Below are 21926 nucleotides of genomic sequence, written 5' to 3'. Positions count from 1 at the left end.
AACTATAAATAGTGGTAGTCTTCATAGAGTTCAAGCGTGGATCCACGCCTTTTTCAAAACCATGTTCGTTGGAGGAGTGGATGAACTCCTTCACGAACTGCAAAAAGAGGTTCCTGGGACTAGGGTTAGTGAAAGCATTCAAAAAAAATTGATTGATAAATATAATTCAAATTTCGTATAAACTACAATTCCTTGTATCAAACAACTAGGCAGGGTGTTCCTTTTAATGTTAATGGCCATTATCGGTATCTTTTACCTTTCTTTTCATCCCGCCTTTCCCTGCTCGCTTAGGTGCCTGCAATCAAAGAAGAAGAGATCAAACACCAAGCCACCAACGTTGCCCATAATAAAGCCAAGAACACAATCATCTAGGATTGTATTTCATATATATGATCATTCCCTTCGATAACCTACATCCTGTTCAAGATGTATTTCCTTGTTTGATCGTGTGGAACGTATTGACTACACAAGTAATCTCAGATCATATCTATATGAATAAGCAGAACTTCATCGATAACCTCTGACAAGTATTAAAAAGAGAGACGAAATACAGTAATACCTAACCCCACAATCCACAAGTTTACCCTTCCTCAACCAAGAAGGAAGACATTTGATCATATCATCATGTTGACAAGACTCGAATAAGTAGAACTTGCTAGTTCAATTTCTAGTGGTACACAGACAAAACATGAATGTAAAATCACCAACACATACAGCTTAGTGCAAGTAGAGGTTGGGGAGGTATACCTCAGCTGAAAATGTTTTAAGAGGGTCTCTGCTTCTTTTGAACCTTCCCTTTGATCCTTTGCCACGAGATGGATTAGTATTGCCCATTGCAGCTCTGGCCAGCTTCACAATCTTGCTAGCTTCTTGTGTCGTTGGATCTAATAGGTAGTCAGGTACATCACGTAGGTGAGCGGCAGGTGCTTTCTTGCTTAACATCTTATCATGCTTCAGAAGATCTGCCCAGAACATTTGAATATAATGAGACCTACTATGTTCACTCAAAGTACATCCCACAAACTACAGCCTAATTACCTAAGTCTTTTGGATTATCTTGAAAATGAGCCTTCAATCTGGATAATACAAGCGGAAGAAGTAGTTAATACAGATTACAAGTCAAGCACAGCAAAATACAATCATTGAAAAATATAAAATCAGTAACCAGGCTTGGAAAGTGCCTCCTAACAGATAGGTGAAGAATATTAACAAACAAATAACTATATGAAAGCAAACTATTAATCTACAAAATAAATATATGACAAATATTGTAACTTCTTCCCAAAGGTATAAGTTTTACTCCAGCTTTAACATATTATGAGACATTCAAATCATTTGATAAAGTATTGAGTCATTCAAATCTTGAATTTCCATGAAAAGAAATCTGAATTAATTTAAAGCAGATATGCATCATACAGTCGAGAGTGAGTAACAATTGTACCATCAAAAATCCCCTTTTAACTGAAAGAACTTCTATTTGAGTGATGTCTGAATCAGAACAATGAGGCTGTCATCACATTTCTAAACTACTTAAAGTGATGAACTATGGGAAGGTCCTTAACTCCTTATCAAAAAAAGAATGGGATGAGGAGGACAATTACACCTAGATTGGACGGAAACATGACACTTATTTTTGGACAGAAACTGAGCTATATTCTCAGTAATTGTCAGAAATTAGCGCAATAATACATGAACAGTGAAAAAAGGAAAATGAGCTATTCAAAGAAGAAAAGAAAAAATAAACAGAGTAGCTTACTTTTGAGAATTAAGAATTTCATTCCTCAGATCCTGAGCCCGTGATTCTCTTACTGCAATTTTTGTAATACTCCTTCCAACATCCTACAGAAAAGATGGCAGTCAAGCAATCTAGACTCCCAAAACAAAGAAATCGGCAGGAGTGCACCAGCATACAGTTCAAGTTAACTGCTTTTCCATAAAAATATATGTATATCTTTACTTCCTTTTGTCCGGGTGATGGCGGCGAATGAGATGGGCTTGCAGTAAACCAAATTCTTAAAAGTAGTCACACGAGTTAATTTTACAGCATGGATCGTCTTGTATAGTTAAAGCATGCTTGTGCATCAAGAGGTTGACAAAATATGGACTAATTAATAATCTGTTGATTTACAGATTGGTGAATTTGGACATACAACTCAAATTTATTCATGATTACCAATGAGGCTCACTTTTTAAACGCTCTATACAACTAAATGTAACATCTAAATATTTGTCTGTTTCTTTTCACAAAAAACATACTCGAGATAGTTAAAGCAGGAAGCATTATATACCTCTGTAAGACACTCACTTGATAACCTTAACTTCACAAAGTTCACTGCTACTAGGACTAGGTGACACTCCTAACTCGGCTAGGCTCCCAATAGTAACTTATACTAGGACTAGGTGACACTCCTAACTCTGCTAGGCTCCCAATAGTAACTTATCACACAATGACTATTGTAGAAATACAATTGATGAAAGTTTTACCTCAGCTCGGTAACGCAAAGACTCTACTGCATTTTTACTCAGCAATGGGAATGGAGCAATAAACTGTGACACCTTGTCTTCATTTTCCCCCAGTAAAGATTTAATCTCTTCAAATATTTCTGTCTCTTCATCAGAGACCTGTAACAAAACAAAAACATGGTCAAAAAGGCAAAAAGAAAACATAGTTTTCTCCTACAGTCGTCGGAAGAGAGTTCATAGGGAAGGAAGACTTAAGTAATTTTTAGATAAGATGTATAAAACCGATTCCCCAGCCTATGATCTACGAAGTCATGCCACTCTCAAATGAAAAACAAATTCAGAGAGTAGATGAAATAAGAACATTGGGTAATTTGTTAATGCCAAGAGCGAAATTCTATGAATCAGCAGTTCAACATTTAAAAACCAAACAACATTAAAACACATAACCTAATATCCAATAAGTAATCAACTAAATCATATGCTAGCAATCACAATTGTATATCAATGACCTCAGACATGTCTTCAAACTACTCACAAGAGAGACAGATGCTCCAGTATTATATGCTCTTCCAGTACGTCCAATTCGATGTACATAGCCTGCAGCTGTTTGAGGCATCTCATAATTTATCACCTGTGCAAAATAAGACATAAAGAGGATATGGAGTATTAGGTCTATGCAAAATCCAGAACTTCTATTCAGACTGGGTTGTGTATCCTCTATCACTAAATGGCTCAACAGGAAATGATAAAAGAAAAAAACATAAGCCGCCAAATGGAGGACAACATTCCATAAAGAACAGAACAAACTTACCGTATGCACATTTTTGAAGTCTATCCCTCTGACTACACCAAACTCTGCATCCAATTTATGCTTTCGATGTTTTTTTGATTTTTTTCGCTCACTGCCATTTTGATCATCAACTTTTTCCTTTCCTTCTGATTGACTTTCATCAGTCGCAATCAAGTAATCAAATAGCCCAGCATTAAATTCCTGCTCAGAAGAAGAAAATTATGAGACTAGTGCAATAGTAGACTTCACAAGAAGAGTTGAACTATAACAAAAGCCATACAACAGGTGTGCATTTCTTGGCATTCTACACTCATATGACAGACCTCAAGGATGTGTAGACGAGAACTCTGAGGCAGCTCGGCATTTAAAACTGCAGACTTGATCCCAAACTGCAAAATGATTAACCAGGATATCAAAAATACTATCAGGAACACCTCAGGCAGGCAGTAAGTATAGCATCGGAAACATAGACCAATAACCTATAAGCACCCAGAAGATTACAGGTCATAAATGTAGCCTTATAGAAAATAGATAATATAGTGACCTGCAGCCAGTTTGGCCAAGATTTTGGGAACACTGAAAGATCTTATCTTTAAAAATGGAGGTGTTTAGCCAAGCTTCTAGGGAGAAAATAAGTGCTTTACTAATGCTGAGAAAAATTATTTTTTTTACCTAAAGTACTTTTTTGAATGAGAAAATACACTTAGAAGCACTTTTTGAAAGCTTGGTCAAACACTAGCTGCTAATCAGAAGTGCTTTTAAATTGATTAACCAAATACAAACGACTTTTCACCAAAGGTAGTTTCTTGAAAAGCACTTCTCAAAATAAGCTGATTTTAGAATATTGGCCAAACATGTTGCTATTGAATTTTGTACAAGCCAAAACTACACTTTTGCACATCCAGCGGATCCACGACTCCCTATAACTTTCAACTATGATTGAGCACAAACAAACAAAAAGCACTCCCTCTATGGGCTGCATCATCTAGTCATCTACATAGACCGGGAGGTATAACAGAACTAACTTCAACAATTCCTAAAGATGTGCTTTCATAAAACAAAAAAGTAATAATATAATAATTATAATAACAATAAGAGAAGAACAAAGAAGTTTCAAGTGGCAAAGATGTTTTGGTGCTTCTAATAGAGGTATTCATAAGATAAGTATGACATTTACATAGAACAACATTTATAAATTGATCACATGTCCTATGATATTAGTGACATCATGTACATGGATGTACCTGCTCAAAGAATAGTTTGAGTCTAAAACTCGTGTCAATTGAATTTGTAAATATCAAGACTTTTTTCTGGACCAACTCAAGCTTCAAGAGGGCAAGGACATGGACAAGCTTATCACGAGCAGCACAAGAAATCTGAACAAACAATAGAAGTTGTTGTTAGAGACACAAAACTATAAGAAATCTGAACAAACAATAGAAGTGGTCGTTAGAGACAAGAAACTATAAGAAATCTGAACAAACAGTAGAAGTGGTAGTTAGAGACACGAAACTATAAGAGAAAACAATAGCATAGAACACAAACAATACACAGTTGTTGAGGTGTATATTTGTTGTTGTAATAAGACGTCTAAAACAAAAGTGTCCTGCCCTGGGAAATGCCTCTGCCTACTAGAAGGTAGTGTCATAATGTGGCACTTATCCATCACAAGAGGTTGAAAAGCGTGTGACGATTGAACATATAATTTACCATTTTAGATGACTCCTAAATTCACACCTTAGAACAAAAGATACAGCTTCTTAGTCAGGTATTACAGAAACCAAAAGTATGAGGATCACTCTATCAAATTAAACATATTTATATAAAGTACCAAGACGGCACCAAAACTCCCTCACTGAATAAGTGTTGAAGAGAGGACAGACTACTAAAGCAGTTATTCTATTGAAGGTGTATACTTACATAAAATTGCTGTACATTTTTTGGGATAATGTCATCCTTTGTTTCTCCCACCTCAGGCAAAGTCAGGATGTAGGGATTGTGTAAAATAAGCTTCTTCAGCTTTTCAACGTCAGAACTGCATATTAACACGACCAAGAAAGTTCATATCCAAACCTTGAGATGTGGGGGGGGGGGGGGGGGGAAGATGGGAAGTAAGATGGTAACAATCAAGAACTTTGTGCTGGAGAAAACCAGCATAGGCGACAGTGGAAGAATCAGCAAGAATTTGCTTGACATATATATGTGAATATAGTAAGGCGAGCATACCTTGAGGTTGCAGACATCAGAAGGCACTGGCAACGTCTTGGTACATGAGATGTAAGAGCTTTCAGATCATCTTCATATCCATAAGACAAAAGAAGATCTGCCTGATACAGAAACATAATTCTCAACCTCATGTCCTTTCGGGTGAATACAATCAAACACAATCCAATTCTAATGCAAACATTCAAATTCACAAATGAAAGAGAAAAGATATGAAATCAAAAAGTAACTATCACTACTAAAGGTGGGTCATAAACCTCGCCAGATACCAGAGTCTATTGTATCTAGTAAGTTTTACCTAATATTGGATATGAACCGTTGACTATCACCATACAAAACCGGACCTTTACAGTAAAACTTTTGAGATTTTAAACAGTGCAACTCATTACATATCTCACCACATCAGCAAAAAGTCTTTCCACTAAAAGAATTTAAGAGGAACAATGTAACATAAACTAACCCACCTCATCGAGAATGAGAATGGACAGAGAATCTTGAACAGCTTTCCCTTGAATAACTCCATTTGACAAGCATGTCTGTATACAAGCAGGAGTAGATATAACGATCTCCGGAGGCCCCGCCAATGTAGTTCTCTAAAAACCATAAGATCATAAAAAACGATCACTTTATCACATACCCATAAAGATTAAAACTTCATAATCAGCAAACAATTGTGAACAAAAGAAACCAACCAATTCAGAAACAGACATAGAACTTGTCAATTGGACAAGCCTTAATTGCACTCTACATAGTTCAATCAACGAATTCGCCTCCGAACAAACCTGAACAACAACAAACACAATTAAAATAAACCCACAAACTCAAAACAAAATAAAACCCCAAAATAATAGCAAAAAGTTTCAACCTGTTGACACAATTCCCTTGTAGGTACAAGAATCAACGCAGTAGGAGCAAGATTCTTTGTTGAAGATGACTGAGTAAAAAGCTTGTGAAGTAAAGGAAGGAGATAAGCAAATGTCTTTCCAGAACCAGTCTTAGCTCGAGCAACCACATCTTTCCCTTCCTAAAAAAAAAAAGTAGCCATAGACAATGAAATCAGCTCAACAAACAAAACTGCGAAGAGAATGAAAGTATTGTAAACTTACGAGGATTAGAGGAATAGCAACTCGCTGAATAGGAGTTGGTTTATCGATAGTTTTCTTGGTTAAAGCACGGATTAGACGAGGGTCAAGTCCCAATTCTTCGAAGGTTTGTTCTTCATCTTCCTCAATCTCAACTCTTCCTTCTCTGTTCATTCTCTGGTACGCGAGGGTTTTGGGTTTTGGGGGAAGACTACTACACAAAGGGTTTAAGGAATAACCTAAGCGCGGCTACTAACTTTTCATACCCTCTGGCCTCAATATATTTTGGGATTAAAAATATTGTTGATACCGTCGTAAATACCCTCAAGAATTAATAATTGTGATGTGGTAAGTTACGTTATACTAATTTCACCATCTAAATTTGTCAATTAGGATACTCACGAAGGATTTTTTCTAAGCGATGTCATCATTGAGAAAAATGTATCAAGAAAAAAATCAATTAAAATTTTATTTTAGGCCTCCAATAATTTAGGCCTCTTTTAAGTAGATAATAGTATAAAATTTTAAAATGAATCATTCACATTTTCATATTATTAAATAAATCGGCAATGAATTTATATTAATTACTTCACTTCACCGCTCATCAACGTGTTGTTCCAAGTCAGTGGAAGCTTGAATGGTTAACATTTGACTTTGAACATTTGTAATTTGTTTTAGAATAATATCTCTTCATTAAAAAAAATTAGACTAATATAATTTAATCTACATAATTAATAATTGAGGATTAAAAAATAGAGACTTGCGGACAATTTTGATCAAATTTAATGAATTAAAAATTATTTTATCATAACAAGTAAATAATTTCCCCACGATTTAAAAGCAATTTTGATCATTGTTTGTACTATATATATAGAGAAAAGAATCAAATATATTTATGTACTATTAAAAATGATCAAAATATACCCTTTATTATACTTTTAAGCGAAACTTTCGCAAATAGGACTATAATAAACTTAATTATGTCTCATAGCTATAATTTGCATATTTAGGGGTTGCAGCTATAATTTAAGTTATTTCGTTTGTATAATTCGCGGGTTTGTATAGTTTGCACATTTGTATAATTCATGAGTGCATTTGTGTAAGTTAGTTATTTTTGTATACATTTGGAAAAAACGAATTTATACAACTACAAACAGCTAAAGTATAAACAGTTACACAAATTATATTATACAAAAGTTATACTAGTTATATTAAACGAGCAAGGTATAAACAATTATACAAATTATATTAGGGGAAAATAATAAACATCCCACCTTTTCTCTCATTACCATTATTCCCTATTAGTTTTGCAAATCCCCAAAATCTCATATTTTCACGCGTCAGATTAATGTATCAACATATCAAATTAATGTATTTTGCGCATCTGATTAATGTATCTCGCACATCAAATTAGTATATCATGTATAAAATATAATGTATCTTGCTTAACGATTAATATATCTCGTGCATAAGATTAATACATCAAGACTTATGTTATTGTATCAATTTGAGTAATCTCTCTAATTATAAAATGTCCTTTGCCCATGTACAAAAGTTATACAAATTTGAATGAGGCTTCAAACCATTACATCAACTTGACAAGGGTACTATATGACACCCTTTGTCTTAAAATCACCAAGGTTAGCATATTTGAATTATAGGGATCTTGTTTTGGGAATCACACATAATGGGACATTGAGTTATTTTGAAGGGGAAGTGTATGGGATAAAGTATTTCAAGAAGGAAACTTTCCATAGGTTGGTGAAGATCAAGACTAAAGTTGATCCTCAAAATTTCTTTAGGAATGAACAAAGCACACCAGTTCACCATGAATGGAGGAATTGTAGACACTATAGGGCAAAATATTGAATTTTTTTGGTAATAAGACAACTTATTTATATAAAAATGAGTGAGTACGTCCAGAGACGACGGAATTAGAATTTTCAAATGGGGGGTTCATAATCGATAAAAATAGATAGCCTATGATGGTTCGACATCTATTAAATATACATATAAACTTATTTTAATTATGTATAAATAATATACAGTGTTGTTTAGGCTTCAGACTCCCAACTTAAATATACTAATTATATGAGAAATCTAATAGTGAGAATACAATGTTGTACTAATGTGAGTAATTTATTTAAGGGAAATCATAATTCATTTGTTATGCAGATGTATATTAATTTTTTCAAATATAAAACTGTAGTCGTGTATATATATATATATATACACACACTGTATGGGTGCCGCTTCTATTAAAACTATATATATATATATATCGTGTAAATTTTTACGACAATTTTCACCCCTCTAGTTGTAAAATGGGCGACATATAATTCAAACATGCTAACCTTTCAATCGTGCAAATATATACCTGACCATCTATTGAATGTGGTCTAAAGCCAAAATTTGGAAAATTTATCTTATGTTTATTTTTTTTTTCATATATTTTATTCTCATAGATGGTTAATTAATTATAATTTCATAATTAATTTTCTTTTTCAATTCACACTAAAACATTTCGTATAATATTTTGTAATCACTTATAAATTATTGTACATTACATATAACATGATTACAAAATGTGTAAATCTCTTATTGACTATAATTTTTGAAACTTTTACACTAGATCCAATTGTTATACAAATTATCAAAATTATTCTAAAAAATGTCTTAAAATGAAATTAAGATTTCACTTAATTGAATATGCTAATTAGAGTATCATTATTTCTCTTGTATACCATTTCTTATTACTTTAATTACAAAAATCAATATTATAGTGATTTTACCTTTTAAAAGTTATTCAAATTAGTCAACACAATATCTTTTTTAGAATTTAAGTATTTGATCCCAAGTAATCAATAATAAAATAAATATTTGATCTCACCTTCAAATCCAGAATACACCTCGTGCTATGATGATAAAAAAGACTAGTTATCGGCAACACTAATTTGGTACATATATACACAAACACTAGACATGCTGTCATGGGATGGAAAAACAAAAGCTTGTCTTTTTTCACACAATTAGTTTCTTAAAGATTGTAACTCATTTAATCTCTTCTTATTAATATTAATGCTTCTTTGTTAAAAGGTAGGAATGGAGATTTGTAGGGATTATTTTTTTAAAATAGTACTGTGTCTACTTAAAATCAAGAAAGAAAAATATTAGAAAAATGACAAGTATCCTCTTAGATTATGATCGTAATTTCAGAGATACACTTTAATTAAAGTAAGATCTTATTATCTTTTGAACTTATTTTTTTTATTTTGTGCACTTTTTATTTTATGTTGCAAATTCCATGACTCCACGCAATTGAGGCACGAGGAAGATATTTAGATTTCACGTAAGTCAAAAAGATGCATAATTTTTTTTTTTTAAAAAAAAAAGTTTGGGAGGGGGAGAGAGAGGGGTTAATAGGACCTTAATTTAGTTAAGATGTGTCTCTTAGATTTTAATCATATTATAGAGGTACTTGTGCATTTTTCCAAAAATATAAAACTAGTCATAATCACCCTCACTTATAGGAAAAATATCATATCTAAAGTATTTATCTTTTACTTATTTTTAAGGTATATTATATAATTTTAAAAATAATTGTAGACTACGACAGTTCTTTTTACTTATTTGCTAGTATATATGTAATTTTATTTTGTTAAAAGACATGTAAATCAAAGGCAACATATGATATTGCTCTCTTAATTATTAGTCTTGTTATGGAGTTTGAATATGAAATTTTTTTTGATAAAAAAGGCTTCCATCAAATGAATCCTACATATTCTGTATGAATCCAAATAGATCGAATTTTAATACGAATATTAAATACTCTCATAATTATTATTTGCCGAAGATTATAGGTAAGTAATTAAGTATGTTTATGATTAGGGAAAAGGGTCTGATATACCTCTCAACTTTGTCATTTGGAGCTGATATACTCCTCGTTATAAAAGTGGCTCATATATACCCTTATCGTTATACAAACGGCTCACATATATCCCTACCGGAGGTTTTAACCAAACTAAGTCATTATATAAAGTCATTCACCAAAATAATATGTTTTTCTAAAATTTTACAAAACTAGTATAAACGTATTCCACAGTAACGTTTTAGGATATATTTTATTTTTTAAAGTTGATGGTGTCAGATTGATATACGTTACTCACAGTAACGTTTTACTCCTAAAACGTTACTCATAGGAGTAAAACGTTACCGAAAATAACGTTTTAGGAGTAAAACGTTACTTACAGTAACGTATATCAACCTAATGTTGTTAGTTTTTTTTTTTTAAAAAAATATACCCTAAAACGTTACCGTGAAATACGTTTATACTAGTTTTGTAAAATTTTAGAAAAATATATTACTTTGGTAAATTGTTTTATATAGTGACTTAGTTTGGTTAAAAATTCCCCTGCCGTTACAAAATGGCTCACATATATCCTTTATTTAACAGAATTTTAAATAATTAGTTTTAAATTTATATTTATTACTTATAATTTTTTTAAAAAAATTATTTAGTGGTATATATGATTCTTCTTCAAAGTATATTTTAATTTTTTCATTCATAAATTATTTTTTGACTTCTTTTATTATAATTATTTGAGTTTCTTATTCTTATTTTATTTTTTTCTTTCATTCCTTAGTTTAAAGAGAGAAAAATAAACTATTTTTTGTGTGTATTTTAATTTAATTTTATATTAGAAAAAAAATTTGGTCATCTACAATAAGTTTTACAAGAATATTAGTGAAACATACATAAATTTGATTAACAAAATAATAATTATAAATTAGTCATTGAAAAAAAGTCAAAAAAAAAAAATTTGACGAGTATTAAATTTACTCCTATGAGATTATATTTTTTAGAAAAAAATAATAAAAATTTAGATTGAAAATTATTATTTTTTTATTTCCGTTAGAGGAAAAGGGTATATGTGAGTCATTTGTTTACAAGTAGGGGTATATATGAGTCACTTTCATAACAAGGGATATATCAGCTCTAAATGACAAAATAGAAGTCGTATATGATTCAATAAAGTTGAGTCCATTAAAAGCTTTAATCAAATAAGCAAAACCATTTTGTACAAGTAAATAATTGATTTTCCAGCAATAAAATAATCTCAAGGGTTGACCAGAAAGTGGGGACACCCATTAATTATTAGTGCTTGTGCACGATACGTTATAAATTTTTAATTAGCATTTTCTAAAGTTTAAGTACTAAAAACTGATCTAAAAATTTTAAATTATATTTTGTGAATTAATAACAGAAATTAATAAATTATTTATAAATATTAAGTGGATTTTCAACCCAAAATATAAAGTTTTCGCAAATTATGGCTCTACTTTGGCCCAATGTATAAAATATAATTGAGATTTATAAGTACTAACTTTCTCAAATAAAAAATAATCAAATTTTACGTTGAAAATTTAAAAATAAATGTAGAAAAATTGACTTATTAATGGAGGAGTCGTCTATTACATAATATGCATTCACAATTTCACATTGCATTCGTTTTGACTTGTTCTTACCATATATTCATTTTTTCCTGTTTTATAATCACAACGTTCAAATCAATTTTTCTTATAATATTCGAAATTACAGTATAAAAAAATATTTTGTGGTCTATTTCTTATCGGCACAAATATTAGAATATGACTATTTTGCCCTTGCTTAATATTAACGATTCTATTAAACAAAAAAACTAATTGTAAAAAAATGAAAATAAATATAATATCATATATAAAAAAAAAAAATTATGTCAGGCTTACGAAGTAAAACGTAGAGGGAGATTTCTCCCTATAATAATTAATACTAACAAAAACGAATAACATTACGAAGATGATGATGAGAAAGTAAACAATTATTATATCTACTAGAATGTCAAAGCATACAATATAATAATATTGATACGATTATGATATCTTACTTTGAATTTTCTTTGGTCAAATTGGGAAACAGATATGATTGTATACCTATTTATTTTACAACTTTTTTAATATTCAAACCTATTTCATTGACTTATTATCCCAATAAATCCCTATAAAAATACCATATATCAAATCATTTTTATCACATCAAATTATTCATACGATGATGAAAATTCCATTATTTCCCTCTTGTCTTATTATTTTTCTTGTTTTTGCTACTTCAATAAGTCCTTCACATGAACATCAATTATCATTTCTTGAATGTCTTGAAGCAAATTCAAACCCTACTTATCCAATTTCTTCATTAGTATTTTCTCCAAATAATTCTTCATTTCCATCTATTTTGCAAGCTTACATAAGAAATTTAAGATTCAATGAGTCTACAACTAGGAAACCTCTCTTCATACTCACAGCTCAACATGAATCTCATATTCAAGCATCAATTGTTTGTGCAAAATCACAAGGTGTGCAAATGAAAATTAGAAGTGGAGGGCATGACTACGAGGGTCTTTCTTATGTATCCAACGTACCATTTTTCATCGTTGACATGTTCAATTTTCGATCGATAAATGTTAGTATTGACGATGAATCGGCTTGGGTTGAAGTAGGTGCAACCCTTGGCGAAGTTTACTATAGAATCGCGGAAAAAAGCAACATTTATGGATTTCCCGCGGGAGTTTGCCCTACCGTCGGAGTTGGTGGACACTTTAGTGGGGCCGGTTATGGTAACATGATGAGGAAATACGGTTTAACGGTCGATAATATCGACGATGCAAAATTAATTGATGTTAATGGACGAATCCTCGATCGTAAATCGATGGGGGAGGATTTATTTTGGGCTATTACGGGTGGTGGTGGGGTGAGTTATGGAGTTGTATTGTCGTATAAAATAAAGTTGGTACGAGTTCCACCAAAGGTGACCGTTTTTCGAGTCCCGAGATTTTATGACCAAAATGCCCTTGACCTTGCTTACCTGTGGCAACGTCGCGCTAACACGTGGGACAATGACCTATTCATGAGAATGATCATTGACGTAGTCAATAGAACTACACGTACCTCGGAGAAAACCATTAGGGTTTCCTTTTTTACTCTATATCTTGGAGACTCGAACAGACTCCTCTCACTTCTCAACCAGAGTTTCCCAGAGCTAGGGTTAGAACGAAAGGATTGCATCGAGATGTCTTGGATCGAATCCGTGCTTTACTATACAAATTCCCCAATTACCCCTATTGATGCTTTGCTAAGTAGGTCACCTCCCCTAACATACTTGAAAAGAAAATCAGACTACTTACAAAAACCAATGTCAAAAGAAGGGTTAGAGTTCATATTCAAGAAAATGATAGAACTACAAACACCAACAAGTTTGGTATTTAATCCTTATGGTGGAAGAATGAGTGAAATCTCACCTTTAGCTAAGCCATTCCCACATAGAGATGGAAATATAGCAAAGATTCAATACTCAACCAATTGGAATGAAAAAGGAGTTGAAGCTTCAAACCATTATCTCAACTTGACAAGAGTACTTTATAACTATATGACACCTTTTGTGTCAAAATCACCAAGATTAGCATTCTTAAATTATAGGGATATTGATTTGGGAACTACACATAATGGGAAATTAAGTTATTTTGAAGGTAAAGTGTATGGGATAAAGTATTTCAAGAAGGAAAATTTCAATAGGTTGGTGAAGATCAAGACTAAAGTTGATCCTCAAAATTTCTTTAGGAATGAACAAAGCATACCAGTTTACCCTTCTTGGAGGAATTAAGTAAATGTTATATATATTTGATGTATTTCATTTTTCTAATATTGTTTAGTTTGATTCTTAAAATGTAATATTCACACTAGTGATAGATATTAGATTTGTTTATGAAGATTATAAATTAAATAATAGTTTGTTTAAGGATTGAAAGTTATCATTTTATATATTACGTTCTTTAACAAATCATATAAATTTATTATTTCATATTCACTTAAAGTCAAAAATTTTAATAAATAATTTTAATTTATAGTTTATTTTAATTAATTAAATTGAAAGATTAATGTTATTTATGTATTCGTTTTATGAAATAATAAATACTAATGATTATGTACTTTTATTTTAGTAAAGACTACATATAATAAATGGAACAAAAAATGATCTTTTTTCTTTTTACTTCGTCATTTTTTACAAAGGACAATATTTTTATTATATCCTCATTATAGCAATCAATATTTGGATTTCTTGTATAAGTCAAAATTTGACAAGTAGAAAAAAATAGAGGGAATATGTGAAATTAATAAAAATATTTTCATACGATAGTTTGATCCAAAAATGACTTGAATGGATAAAAATATTTCCTTTACATTTAGAATGTTATTTTTCTTTTTAAACACATTTTTTTCTAATGATAACTTTTTTAGTTTAAAAAATATTTATCCTAGTTCAATTTGAAATATATTAAGAAATAAAAATATGAGTTTTATATTTTTATTATAATTAAATAAAAATTATAGACGAACTGATTATATATTTAAAAAAGAACATATTTTTTAATCAAAACCCAATCACTTCAGTGCCAAGTTGACAACAATCACTATGCATTAATGCCAGCTAATAGGAGCAGTTTCAATATAATAATAATGTTGTCGTCAAATTAATTAGGGAAAAGATATAAAATTTCCCCTTAATTTATATCGAAAACTCAATTACACATTTTAATTATAATAACAACTTATTCAACATTTATTCTTGTTCAAAATATAATTAATACCATTTCATAACTGATGTGAAAATAAAATTAGGCGCGTGAATTTGAAATAAAGTCAAAAAAATATTTTTTTTTCAACTCCCACACCCTATTTTCTTTTTTCTCATGTCTCTTATTTCTTTCAAAAATTTTCTTCTTAACACATTTTTACAAATTGTCACTTAATGTCATCTTCTTCTTATCATATTCTTACAATTTTTCACTCAATTTCATCATTATACTTAAAAAAGTAATTTTTAATTTAAATTTCATAATAATTTTTGAAATTTGAGACATTATTGTCCTAATCTTTCCATTTTTTCCTTCAAAATTTTGTACAATGATATATGTTAATGATCAATTTAGTGTTTTGGGTGGCTGTTTGTGGTGGCTGAGGTAGCTATTTGGTGTTGTTCCTTTGTCGGAGATGGGTCAGCTGTTGGGAAAAAAGGGGATGACGTTATGGAGGTAGGTTTGTGGTGGTGGTGGGTTAATTGTTCTTCCTGGAGAAGACAAAGAGAATTGTGATATAAATTCAAAGGCATAATACATATATTGAACCCTAAATTGTCTTCAAATTTAAACTTTGACCTCAAACTTTTATAGTGTATAAATAGACACTTTAACTATCCTATCTTTCAATAACTATCCTATCTTTCAATAAAGCTGAGTTTCAAAGTGGATATTCATGGTTGTAAGTTAGTAAATATTTTTTCTTATTTTATTACATTTACGATTTCAAAGTACGATAGTTAAAATTTCACAAAGTAAACGCTTTAACCAAATATTTCATCAACGGTTTAGAATAAATATTTTAAAAAATAAATAAATATATTTTACTTCAAAAAGATCTAGCCAAACAGGTACACTAGTAATAATACTCCTATATCATTGTATTTTGAACCTTTCAATATGTTATCTGTTTGGTGTCAACAAAATATGAACTATTTTATGAGAATTAATATAATCAGTTTTAAAAATTAAATTAAATTAAATTATTCAATATTTTAAAGTTAATATTTGAAAATTATATCAAAAATACTATTAGTTATCATCCTTTATAGAAATTAATACGATAAAACTATGTTACACTATTTTTTCTCGATATATCATGCTTCTATTTAATACATAAAAACCCTATTTTATGAAACCGATAATATAATGGCTTTGCAATTAACTGCATAGATTACTACTAATTAAATTAAGATAATAGAGCAGGAATACTTTGTTCATACCTAAAGAAATTTGTTGGATCAATTTTTGTCTTCACTTTCGCTAATCTATCAAAGTTGTTTTCGAATTTATAAATTTCATATCTGATTTTTTTACTAAAGTATGTTAATGTCAATTTTCCTTTATAAATTAAGATCCATTATCTCATCTTTGTTATATTTATTTTCTTATTCTTTTTTTTTCTGGTCATAATTATACATCGTAAATTTTTTTTTGTCATCAATCTTTATAGAAACTGTTAAGGGTAATAACATTATTGTTATTTATGGCATTGAGAACGTTATGATTGATTGATTAATTAATTGTAAAAAAATGCTTGGAAGGAAATAATACGTTTTTTGTAATCATGTAGTATGAATTACGACAAAATAATCAATTATTTGTACTATTTTATATAAAATATAGTGATGACTATTTGTAAGTGATTATTATATTAGTTTTAAATGTTCTTTTAATGTATTTTTTTTATTCCTTTTTAGTTAGATAGGTTTAAAATTTTTTATGTCTACATTACAATTAAATAGATATTACTTATTAGACTTTATATAATTATTGACGTGCAACATGTATAATGTTATATTTCTTATTTTCAAATAAAATTAAAAGTATCTCAATAACAGATTAGATATATTATTATATATATTAGATTATTTGTGTTTTATATGAAAAATATGAAATACTTAGCAGATATGTTGAATGACAATACATGCATTTATAATTAGTTCATTGTCTCATGAATTAGTATATTGTCTATTTAATTAATATTAAAGAGATCTAAAAGTATAAAGTTCATTATCAATGATCCATACAAAATTAGATAACTATTTTAATTTTCAAACAAATACTCTTACTCTAACAATTATCCGCGTAACAGTAACTGGTAAAAATTCTTCTTATGTATATGCATCATTCATTCAAAATTTTTAGTGCAACAAAAATATTTAACATTTAATAGTAATGAATACACTTAGCTACGCGCGCGACACGTACCCAGAAAATAGTAATAATTAATCATATGTAAGCAAAGTGTAACATAGAAATATATTTTATTTGCAAAGGATATATATAGTGACACACATGACACATACATAATTAAGTTTATAAATTAGAGCTTATAAGATTGAAGTAGAGCTTCAAAATCTCCATGTTTTATTTCATAGGCGTGCAAGAACTCTTTGTACTGATAAGATTTGTATGCTGCAATATTTGTTGTTTTTTTAACCAATTCACTTGCAGGTTCAATGTGACAATCTGAAGAAGGAATCACAAAATTACCCACACAAATTCTAGTTTCTTTTGAATTTGTCACTGCTCGATGAATCACACTTTTTAGCCTATCGTTACTGATAATCTGAAAAATTAAGATTAAACGAGCGATAAAATCCAAAATAATTGCAAGTTTATATTAAAAGTCAAAGTAATTCCTGAAATATTCATTCTCTCGTAAATAGTTATAGTTCATACCCTATTTATTTAAGGGTGATAATTTTCGCTTAACTGATACTAAATCGGTATCATATACTATATTGATATCATTAAGCTTGATAACTTCGCTTAACTGATACTCATTAATCAGTATATATATATATATATATATATATATATATATATATATATATATATATATATATATATATATATATATACTGTATTGGTATCATTATGATTTCTTGTTCAGAAATTACTTATTAGTTAGGATACTATAAGAGTATATATGTGTATTCTTGTAGTATTATTGACCAATGCGTAATCTCTTAAACGGAAACCTTAATGATTTTAATACAGTATATATATACTGATTTAATATCAATTCAGCGAAATTATCAGCCTTTATGATACCAATACAGTAAATGATATTGATTTAGTATTAGTTAAGCGAAATTATCAGTCTTAATTATACCAATACAATATAAGATACTGATTTAATATCAGTTAGGCGAAATTAGTTAGGGATATGTAATGTAATTATTTGGTGAAATACGAATGTAAAGGAGTATATGCTAGTAATTATTTTGCTTTTATGAGGTACTTGCGTATTTTTCACGAGTCCGGAGCCTAAAGGGTATAAAATATTAACAAAAATTTTAAAACGGTAAATAAAATTTATATTAACCAAAACGACAAAATCGCTGGAACAACAACGATTTCCTCCACTAGAAAAAGCAAAATCGCTGCTAATTTATTTTTTAAAAAAGAAATTCAAATCGCTACATAGGCAGCGATTTTCAATTTTTTTTTAGAAAATCGCTTCCTTTTTTTAAAAAAATGGAAATCGCTATCTAGGCAGCGATTTTCTAAAAAAAATTATTTTTTTAAAAAGAAAATCGTAGGAAAAACAAATTTTATTGATTTTCAATTTTTTTTTTGAAATTCAAATATATAGCTTATAAGAAAATATGCATTGTTTTAAAAAAAATTAAAAATAAGTAAGGTAACAAAAATATTTTCTTTCTAAAAAAAATTAAGAATAAGTAAGGTAACAAAAATATTTTCTTTCTAAAAAAAGATATTATATTGAATTTAAATTTAAATGATGTTTGAATTCAAATAGAATTCTAACTTTTTAACCTATTTTATTAATAATTCCACAATGTCATATAATGTTAATCTTCATATTTTTTTATCACTAATCATTAGTTTCATTGGTGAGTTTACTACCTTTTTCATATTATTTATTTTACTATAGATTTTTTTAAAAATATTTTTGTTTTCTATACGCAGATGAGAGATTATCCATTTTTTTTAGAAAATCGTTGTTTTTTTTAAAAGGAAATCGTTGCCTAGGCAGTGATTTTCATTTTTTTTAATTTTTACTTTTTTAGAAAATTCATTTCCTTATAATTTTTTTTTAGAAAATCGCTGCCTAGACAGCGATTTTCACTTTAAAAATTGTTTTTTAAAGAAAATCGCTGCCTAAAAAAATATTTTTTTTTTAAATAAATGGAAATTGCTGCCCTAGGTAGCAATTTGAATTTTTTTTACTGCAGCGATTTTGCTTTTTCCGGTAGAGAAAATTGCTGTTGTTCTAGCGATTTTGCCGTTTTGATTAATATAAAATTTTATATACCGTTTTAGAATTTTTGTTAATATTTTATACCTTTAGGCTCCGAACTCTTTTTTCATGCATAATCTAAAAATTGTAACAGTATATATATATATACACCAACATATATGATTTACCTGTAATTGGCAACCAATGATGACCACAAATGCATTAGGAATAGGTTCAACAGCAATCCATTTTCCATTCTTGAAGATTTGTAAGCCATAAACATGACTGTCTTGAAGCAAAATTGTGAGCAAATTTGGGTCACAATGGCTATGCATTCCAAGTGCCAAATTTGGGTCAGGACATGGAGGATAATAATTAGCTGATAGCATTTGAACTTTGCTTAATTCACCTCCAAAATACCCCTTTTCAAGTCCTAATCCTTCACTAATCACATCTAAAATCTTTGTGATTAGTTTCCTTGTTTCAATTGAATATGCACTAATAACTTCTCTGAAATTGGTAATTAGGAAACAAATTTAAATATAATAATAGCAAAAAGTAACATCTGCGTTATTGCTACTTGAACTATTCAGTTTCATATCTAAAATATCACCCAACAGTTAGCGAAACAGACATGATGATGTGTGTAGATTCTCTCTTTTAGTTAATTTTTTTTTGTCACGTACCACTCCACGTGGTAAAATCGTTTCACCATGGCAAAGGCAAATAAATTAATTTCAGGTTAAAGGTTAAAACTGTTATCATATAAATTAATTTATTCCAACCGTGAAATCTATCATCTTCTTCTTCACCTTTTTAGTCGTGGACTCGTCTATATCGTGATATCGCTATCTCCGATTTAAAAAGGAAGAGTTTAGGATTTCACAATAATCAATTAAAAATATATTTAAAAAAATTAACGTGTTTGCAAATAGAGTCGTTAATTATATATGGTCATGTGGAGGAATATTAGATGGACAAATGCATCTACAATCATTTGGTCTAGTTCATTTATAACGTCTAGGTGTGTTCCGCTAATCATTAGGTGATGTTTCAGATAGAAAGTTCAGACTCTCAATTATCCAGAAAGAAATACCGATAATGAGTAGGTTTTTCTGGCCAAAAAGGCAAGTTATCTTGGAGAGGATGACAATGATGTGCTAACGTATCCCTCCAACAATGTTTATCTTCATTTTGATAATTATAACTGCTTGTGTAGAGTTTGCATTTGCTATTTGGGTCACCTGTGTAGTAGTACTTTGCTTTCTCTTCAGCTGGCATGTTAAAAAATTCTTTTAATACACCTATGGTCTCTTCCAATAATTTTTCTGAAATCCCATGGTTGATCACCTATTTTTCATAAAATTAACAAATATAATCAGTATAATTGAACCCGTTATAATAGGTAACATGTGTTATTAGGTATGATAACACATATTTTTCATAAAATCAACAAAAATATACTTTACATTTGTGCAATAACAGATAACATGTCAAATATATTTTTCAAGTAACTTATAGTGGACGATTACTGGCTTGTAAACATGATAATTTTCTTATACCGTTAATGTATAAAAATTAAATTCGAGAAAAAAAAAATTAGAAAACCTGAAAATAGCCGAAATCCTGACTGGCTTTAATTATTTGCTCGAGTATTGCAGGTTGGGCATATCCTCCATCTTCATGAGTAGTTAAATCTATAATTGGAGTGCTATGTTTTAAAGGATCAATAGGTTCTCCAGGTCTTTGATCTAATGGGAACTTGTAATTCTCAGGCAAAGATTGCACATTTTTCCACCAACTTGACACAAGTTTATTTTCCATATTAAAAATGTTATGAAAATTCACATAAACTCTATGACAAAATTTATAGGCTAGGAAAAGTTGTATGTTTCGAAAACTAAATTAATTATATTTAAGAAAAAATATCTGTTAATTTAATTAATTTTTAAAGTTAAATTAGATTACATTAATTCAATCTTTTAAATTAAAAAAATAGATATTTAAAAACTATATAGAAAATATTGTAAATCGTAAGTTGATGAAAAAAATACATTATAAAATATTTATCATTTGACTCTAAAAAAGAAAATAGTGACAAGGACGGAAGGTAATATAGTACTATTTTAAGTATTGGTGTTAATTAAATATTTAAACATTTGATGATTAAACATTTCGAATCTCCAGCATATTTTATTTTAGCCTTTTGCTCTCAAATCTCAACCAAACGAATAAGATGTCATCAGAGTAGTTAATTTATTATATTTTTCCAGACAAGCTTGGCCACACATCACTTGTCCTGGTAGGCTTAACTAAATATAATATGTGTTGTAAATTCATTGTATAGTATATGTGGATTATCCATTAGATTTATCCAGTATTAAATGAGTTCATGTATAGGTGCTTTTAAGGTGATAAGAACTTTTAAGATAACTATGTATCTATTAATTAGATGACTTTTGGAGTGATATCTCAACACTATAAATAGA

General features: G+C 29.6%; 3 protein-coding genes across 3 annotated transcripts; 1 reads left to right on the top strand and 2 right to left on the bottom strand.

Moving 5' to 3' along the window:
* Nucleotides 1–125: 125 nt before the first annotated feature.
* Nucleotides 126–6891, bottom strand: LOC101255555 (DEAD-box ATP-dependent RNA helicase 16). The gene is made up of 15 exons (XM_004233101.4): nt 6583–6891; nt 6342–6500; nt 6169–6258; nt 5941–6069; nt 5480–5580; nt 5174–5288; nt 4498–4629; nt 3577–3642; nt 3275–3454; nt 2999–3094; nt 2485–2622; nt 1757–1839; nt 1039–1076; nt 748–962; nt 126–295 (listed from the first exon to the last, which is right to left on the bottom strand). The coding sequence occupies exons 1-15, from the start codon at nt 6730–6732 to the stop codon at nt 230–232; spliced, it is 1758 nt and encodes a 585-aa protein (XP_004233149.1). The 5' UTR covers nt 6733–6891; the 3' UTR covers nt 126–229.
* A 5726-nt stretch (nt 6892–12617) lies between these two features.
* LOC101255854 (berberine bridge enzyme-like 8) lies at nt 12618–14386 on the top strand. Its single transcript, XM_004233102.4, has one exon. The coding sequence runs from the start codon at nt 12647–12649 to the stop codon at nt 14249–14251; it is 1605 nt and encodes a 534-aa protein (XP_004233150.1). The 5' UTR covers nt 12618–12646; the 3' UTR covers nt 14252–14386.
* Nucleotides 14387–17474: 3088 nt separating this feature from the next.
* LOC101256153 (hyoscyamine 6-dioxygenase-like) lies at nt 17475–21518 on the bottom strand. Its single transcript, XM_004233103.5, has 4 exons — nt 21046–21518; nt 20534–20787; nt 19626–19947; nt 17475–17796 (listed from the first exon to the last, which is right to left on the bottom strand). Exons 1-4 carry the CDS (start codon nt 21259–21261, stop codon nt 17551–17553), a joined length of 1038 nt encoding a protein of 345 aa, XP_004233151.1. The 5' UTR covers nt 21262–21518; the 3' UTR covers nt 17475–17550.
* Between the last annotated feature and the right edge of the window lie 408 nt (nt 21519–21926).

This window comes from Solanum lycopersicum, chromosome 2 (assembly GCF_036512215.1).
Source record: "Solanum lycopersicum chromosome 2, SLM_r2.1".
NCBI lineage: Eukaryota > Viridiplantae > Streptophyta > Magnoliopsida > Solanales > Solanaceae > Solanum > Solanum lycopersicum.
The sequence above is the reverse complement of the archived record's forward strand: the minus strand, read 5'-3'. Positions and strand labels throughout refer to the sequence as shown.